The 7,581-nt window shown below is 38.5% G+C and overlaps 1 protein-coding gene across 1 annotated transcript in view; it reads right to left on the bottom strand.

Annotated features, from left to right (window-relative positions):
* HCLS1 (hematopoietic cell-specific Lyn substrate 1) overlaps nt 1–7,581 on the bottom strand; it is a 27,836-nt gene that overhangs the window by 6,897 nt on the left and 13,358 nt on the right. The window contains exons 4-6 of the mRNA XM_023516287.1: nt 3,773–3,902; nt 2,835–2,945; nt 860–914 (exon numbers count right to left, since the gene is read on the bottom strand). Of these exons, the coding sequence (XP_023372055.1) occupies nt 860–914; nt 2,835–2,945; nt 3,773–3,902 (296 nt within the window). The remainder of the gene's footprint in view (nt 1–859; nt 915–2,834; nt 2,946–3,772; nt 3,903–7,581) is intronic.

Genomic DNA, 7,581 nt, shown 5'->3' with positions numbered 1-7,581 from the left:
AGCTGCTTTGTCCTGTTTATCCTTCTCAATCCCATAACGGCCACCGAAGCCGTGAGAGTAATCTACGGTTAAAGGAGCAATCATGAGTGCCCAGCCTCCCACAGCGAAGGAAATAGTAGCAGCAAAGGAGGAAACAATGAAATACAATAAACAATATTGAGCTAGGAAACAGGTAAAGATATTGGTCAGTTTAAATATGCATTTACTAAGTGATAATAATAATTAATTTTGTGGGGTTTAAGAATAAGATAGAACCAATATACAGGACAACAATAATACAGTTGGCAGAAAGAGTATAGTTAAAATAGTTTATGTTTCCTATATTAATCAGAAAGAGATAGTTATTAATTTTAAATTTAAGGGAAAAATACGTGTTAAAACTTAGAGACAACCTCCTAAAATAAAGGAGTAGAAGAACTGGAATACTTTGTTTTCAATTTGTTAGAGGAAAAACAGGGATTTAAGAAAGCTTGATCAATATCATAGAAAGGAAAAAAGGAGAAAGAAACAATTACACACTTGGATTAAAAAGTAAATAAAATAGGCTTGGCGCCTGTAGCTCAGTGGTTAGGATGCCAGGCACATGTACCAGGCTGGTGGGTTCAAACCCGGCTTGGGGCCTACTAAATCACAATGACAACAAAACCAACAATAACAATAACAACAAAAATAGCCGGGTGTTGTGGCAGGTGCCTTTAGTCCCAGCTACTTGAAAAAAAAAGAAAAGAAAAAACATAAATGAAAGAGTAAATAAAATACAGGGGAGCTAGGTCATGGAACTAATGGGAGCTGGTGACAGAGTCTTAGTGGAGAAGGTCACCTCAGTCAGGTTGCTGAGGCTGAAGCACAAGGTCCTTACCTTTCTGAGACACGTGTTTCTCCACTTCTCCTTTATAATCAAAGCCCACTGCTGACTACAGAGAGGGAGCATGGTTAATCAGAGGTGATAGTTTTTCCCTCCCTGACATGCTCTTCCTCCCAGCTCAGCCTCAGAGGCTGTTGACAAGGCAGGCAGGTTAACGTAGAGGCAGGCTGGTGTGGACACAGCTACTATAGCATGATCAAAGCAGGCTCTGGATGCAGAAACTTCTAGGTTCAGACCCCACCTCCCCCATTTCTAGTTGTTGAACTTTAGGCATGTTCCTTGATAGTTCTGAGGAGAGGCATATCTGCCTTACATTCTTCAACAGTAAAATTGAAGAGAAATGATCCCTCTTCATTTGGGATCATATGAGAACTAAATGGGACAAGGCATTTGTCCTGTGTTATCAGGTCACCCGCTAAATTAGTACTTTTCTTCCTAATTAATCCTCACAAAACTACGGGATAATAGCTTTATAAATTACAAAGCACTATGGTCACATAAGAAAAGATTATATTCTATTCCGAGTTGATTACACTGTGTCTCTTTTCTTTTGTTACAAAGCAGTAAAAACATAAAGATGTGGATTTGGGTAGGATGGGAGCAACCAGGAGGGTCTGGGAGATGACTCCGGGACTGGCTTGCTGGGCCCAATACTTGAGCTTCAGGCCCAGCAACTATGGGTCTCACTAAGCAAGTCTGGGTTTTACATCTTAAGAGCTAAACTAGTATGTATTGTTTCTTGATTTACATGACCTGCTGTTCAGGTGATTCTGTGTGCAGCTTTGTGAGCAAACGATATAACAATAAGAGATTACACAAAAGCAGACAGGAGGGGGGCCAAGATGGAACCGGACATTCCATTCTGATTCCAAAATATTGCATGCTCCACATTCCATTATTACATTTAAAATTTATCTTCTGCATTTTTCCTTTCAACAGTCATCCCCAACCTTTCTTGCACCAGTTTTATAGAAGACAATTGGTCCATTTTTCCACAAGATGGGGGACAGGGGCAGGGAGATAGGAGGTGGAGCTTGGGCAGTGATGCTGTGCCACAGGGCTCCTGACAGGCCATGGCCCTATACCAGACTATGGCCTGGGGGCTGGGACCACACCTTTACAGTATGTTTTGAACTTTCCTGTTTTTTTTTTTCTGTTTTTCCTCCCCCTTACAATATAAACAATTAGCTTTTTAGAACTTAACTTTGAGGATGCATGTCCACCTAATTAACAAGTGCTGCTTGAAAAAAAATCTCAGTTAGCTGTAAAGGAGATGTGCAACTTCAAGGGAAGAGGCATCATTCTGCACCTTAAAAATGTGTTCAAAGAATCTGATCTAATAAGGTGTGGAACTGGGAACATCAGTGAGTCATCATTCTTATTCTCCTGTCCACTCTATGATGCTGTGAGCATACAGTCTTTTTTCTCTTTTAAAATGTTTCTTTTTTATTGTACAAAGGATTGTTTTAAAATATCCAGACTTCTGAGATAGACGCTAACTCTTCTGAAAAGTAACCTTCACCTTCAAAAACATTGTAACCCTAATAAGTTGATCTTTTGTGGCCATGGTAATAATATTTAAACTGACATCCCTGTCTTCCTGAAAGGCATGAATATTTATAAGGTTTTGATGTTAAGCCAAAAAGAAGCTTTGAAAATTGTATTTTCTTTCTTCAGGCATAACAGGGATAATAAAAACCAGTAACTTGAAGAATTTCTTATTCAAACAGAGAATCTGAGAGTCTCTACCTGACGTAAATGAATGCCTTTCAGCTTAGCATGTGGGTGCCAAAGAACTAGCTGAGGGAGCTCATGGGAGCTATCTTTGAGCTATCCTTCTGATGGTGAGGGGTCCTCATAGCATTCGCTGCCTGTCTTTCAACAAAGAAGCAGGAGTCTGCATTCAGGGGTGAATGTCAATAGTCTCACATGATTTGCGGTGGGTGGTGCAGGGAAAGTTGTCACTTACCTTGTCTCTCCTGTCCCTCTGAACTCCATATTTGCCCCCAAAGCCTTTGGCAGCATCAGTCTGAGAAGAGTGCTTCTCCAACTCAGCAACATACTCATGGCCCACAGCACTCTGAGAAAAATCAAGGATGGAATAAGTGAATAGATAAAATGACCTTGAAAAAAAATAAATAAGAGAGATGGAATGGGACATAAGAATACAAGAAATTCCATTCTGGGTCAGACCCATTGCCTTGGACAGTGGTGCCAAGCAATATGAGATGGGAGAGCAAGGTGACTTTTTCTGGAGGTTTGAACGTCCTCGGTTCTTCTTTAATATCTTTAGGAAGCCAATGCCCAACATTCTCATAGGGTGGGCTGGAAGCCAGAGGATAGAGATGGAAGTAGAGACAGCAGTGTTTAGAAACAAAAAGAGGGTTAAAACAAGGGCATTGTGCAGCAACACAGAAAGAAGAGTAGTACAGGGAGAGATCCAGGGAACTGACTGGACACTGTCATAGCCCAGACTACATATTGCACTAGAATAGCCAGATATTTTGTTCCAGATCTTTGCTCCTGCATTATACATATGATATATATACAAAAAATAGCTAAATACACAGTAATGAAAATAATAAGAGAAGTTACATAGACATGACACACAAATATTTAAAAGCAGCAAATGACTTTTTAAAATATTTTTTCCCTTTGTTCAACAAATAAGCATGGGTCTGCTATGCTTCCTGGCTCTAACAGGTTAGCTGTTCTAATAATATCTTGACTCCTGTTTTTTACCATTTGTATCTTAGGCATTAGGATCAGAAAAAATTGATATGACTAATATGTGGACATTCCATTTTGGGTCCAAATGAATACTATACTTTGGAACAAATTTTAAGACATAAAACCAATAAATGGGTCATTTTTTTTTTTTAAAAGCAAACCTGTCTTTTGACTTACCTTGTCCATTCGGTCTCTTTCTACTCCAAACCGACCTCCATAGCCATGGGACGCTTTAGGCCCTGATTCCATCTCTTTCTTCTTGAGATCATCATGCTCCTCTGATACTTTGTTCCTGAGCTGGTGAATACTAGCAAAAACCACATGACCGAGACTCATCTAGCAAAGGGAGGTCAAACTCACCTCCCCCCCCCCACAATGGAAACCTTGAGGTTTATTCTATTATTTTTAGCAATAACCTGAGCCCCCAATATGCACTGATGATGGGTCTGAAAGTAAGAGATCAGTTTAGCATGTATACAAGCACCTGATTTAAATTCTCTGTAGGCCAATAATTTCCTCTAGTCTGTTATTTTGCCCACTAAAATAATCTTCTAATCTTTAGCCCCATTTTTCATGTTCATTAATATTAGAGAAAAATGACACTTGTCTTCTAATAACCAAAAAGTTATTTTCCTCTCTGAATCCATCTGCTTTCTATCAATTAGGTGAGCTATCTCAAGAAGCTATACCATTGGATCTATGTATTCTGGTCCCAGAAGTCTATCCCAAGAAAATAATTTTAACTATGGCAAAACCTAATGTCTAATGATATTCATTGAAACATTGTGTATAATAGCAAAAAGCAAGAAAAAACCTATATGACAAATAACAAGATAATAGTTACATAAATTGAAATATTACTTTTATTTGCATATTAGGAAGATAAACATTTGGGTAAAAGGACCCTAAATGAGAAATTTGACTTCCTACAGTAAGCAATGGAGGTTTATGGTATTGAGATAATGATGTTATTGGGACTTCACTAGCCTAGGACAACCAGACATATTGGCTATAGATCAGTGGTTCTCAACCTGTGGGTCACAACCCCTTTGTAACAATGAAAATACAACCTGCATAGCAGATATTTACATTATGATTCATAACAGTAGCAAAATTACAGTTATGAAGTAGCAACAAAAATAATTTTATGGTTGGGGGTCACCACAACATGAAGAACTGTATTAAAGGGTTGTGGCATTAGGAGGCATTAGGAAGGTTGAGAACCACTGTGATAGATAGAATTGCCAACTTATAGCAGAAATTCTCTTCTTTCATGGAAGAATAAATCCATTTGGTTGCCTTGTAGGATAATCCTACTAAAGGTTTTTAAAAGCCTTCTCAGCTTTAGCCACAGTTTATTTTAGAAAGCTGGCTAGGAACCAAATGAAATTAAGCTAAGTGCTGGAAGAACTCTCTGTTCTCATGCCTCCTCTAAACCCTCTGGCAGTGGTGAAAGCAGAGACCCTGGGTTGCCAGTTCAACAACACTAGCACCACAGAATTGTCTGTGTTGAAAAGGCTACTGGGAACTAGAACATGTAAATGACCGTCCAATACTTTTAAACTGAAGTATTGAGATGAAGAACGAAGAAAATGAGGCTAAACATTATTTTCAAATGGGAAAAACCTGCAAAGTTTTACTGAGTATAATGATTATTAAATGGATCAAACTATACTGTAGCTGAAACAAGTTTTTAAGAGGGATTAGACAATGACATTCAGGCATACCCACCTAATGAATAATAGGAATGCCAGTCAAAGGTTCGTGCCAATAGATAATGTAATTTGAATAAAAATGTTGAGGCCAAAAAACCCCCCTAAATCTTAGCTTTTTAGGATAGGGATGGAGCCACTCTAAGTTTTAATTATAGCATTGCTTCATTCAATAACTATTAAACAACTTTTGCATATAGTGCGCTGTTAGGTTTTGAGGACACAAACATGACTAATATATGGAGATGGTGAGATAGAGAAGAAACCAAAAATTTTATAATTCAATGTGTCAAGTGTCATAGCTAAGAAACTTTTGACACATTAACTCTTACTTGTCTGTTTTAAGTTTTAAAATACCTTGGATTGTTAAAGCAATGTAGTTTATGAGAACCAAGCAAAATCCAGCACCTTAAAGATAAGCCAAGAGGAAGGACAGATTTTTGGGGTTTTATTGCAGAATTCAATTACAAAAGTGATTTGGGCAGACTACAGGGCCTTTATTCCCTTGATAATGTATGTAGAAAATTCTAAAGAATCCACATACACCCCCAAAAGAAATCCTATTAGACCTATTAAGTGCATTTGGTAAGGTGAGAGGATCAAAGATCCCTATAGAATAATCAAGTGTATTTATTCACACTAGCCACAAACATTTGCAAATCAAAAATTTAATGAGTTTAAAGTTACCATCATATGAAATAACATGAAATATGTTAGGATAAATTCAACAAAATATGTACAAGATTTAAATACTGAAAAATTTCTGCAAAAACCTAAATAAACAGAGATATAGTATGTTCATGGATTGACAAATTCAATATTACTAAAATGTCAGTTCTCCCCAAAGTGATCTATAGATCCAACGTAAGCCCAATCAAAATCTCAACAGACATTTTTGTAGAAATTGACTAGCTGATTCTAAATGTATGTAGAAATGTAAAAAATAAAAGTTTTTTTCCTTTTTTTAAAAAAAGGAGAGAGAAGTTAATTTCATGACTTATTATAAAGCTACAATAATCAATGCAATGGAGCAGAATAGACCACAAATTGTCCACAAATAGATCCAGATATACATGATCAAAGATACCAGGTCAGTAAATGAAGAAAGAATACTCTTTTAATGGTGTTGAACAACTAGGTATCTATGTGGAAAAAGATGCAACTCAGTATTTATGTGGAAAAAGATGAAACTCAAAAGTAAACTTGAAGTGGATCATAGACTTAAATGTGAAAGCAAAACCCACAAATCCTTTAAAACAAAACATAAAATATTGAGGACAAGATGGCAGGCCAGAGACCGCAGCTGCAAGGTCATCTCAGAAAGAAAGAAAAGTTTTAGACGAAAAGGAACAAACAGGCTCGGCACCTATGGCTCAAATGGCTAAGGCGCCAGCCACATACACCTAAGGTGGCAAGTTCAAATCCAGCCCAGGCCCGCCAAACAACAATGACAGCTGCAACCAAAAAATGGCCGGGCATTGTGGTGGGTGCCTGTGGTCCCAGCTACTTGGGAGGCGGAGGCAGGAGACTCGCTTGAGCCCAGGAGTTGGAAGTTGCTGTGAGCTGTGATGCCATAGCACTCTACCCAGGGGGATAGCTTGAGGCTCTGTCTCAAAAGAAAAGAAAAGAAAAGAAAAGAAAAGAGAAGAAAACAAACAAACAAACAGATTAGGTGTAATTCTAAGGGAAAAGTGATAGAACCTAGAGATTCCATGGGAAGAAGTTGCAGAGCAGAACAATAAGGAGGATGATACCAACAGAGAACAAACCCTGAGAGGTTTGGAGTCCAGTGATGATAATGGATGGAGTGGTTTATTTCTCTTTCCAGCAAATTTCTGGCAGTCAGCAGGCTTGCAAGCCTTACAAGCCAAAAAGCTGTTACCACCAGTGAACTGGGAGCTTCTTGAGGATAGAACACGAGGCTGCCATCCCCCTTGGGGGAACTTCCTGTCACAACAGACCGGAGCTGAGATGGCAAGTGCTGAGGGATTTCAAGTGCTTCTCTCGAGGGGTTAAAACCCATCACAGGTCCCCAAAACAACACTGCAGTTGGTTCTTTACAACAAGCACCTCCCATTGGCAGAGCGGTCAACTTGCACAGACCTTACAACATTTATTAACTCAATAATATCGTGGGGGTTGTTACCCACAAATACCAGAGATTAAGCCAGGCACGGCAATACATTCACACCATTAACACAGTGATGACTGATCATACTTTAATTCATGTTTTCATGCTCAAACATTGTTGACTGATCACAAGTTACTCTTGTT

The sequence above is a fragment of the Otolemur garnettii genome, unplaced genomic scaffold (genome assembly GCF_000181295.1).
Source record: "Otolemur garnettii isolate 467f Iridium unplaced genomic scaffold, OtoGar3 scaffold00089, whole genome shotgun sequence".
In the NCBI taxonomy this organism is placed as follows: domain Eukaryota; kingdom Metazoa; phylum Chordata; class Mammalia; order Primates; family Galagidae; genus Otolemur; species Otolemur garnettii.
This window is presented reverse-complemented; position numbering and strand designations above follow the sequence as displayed.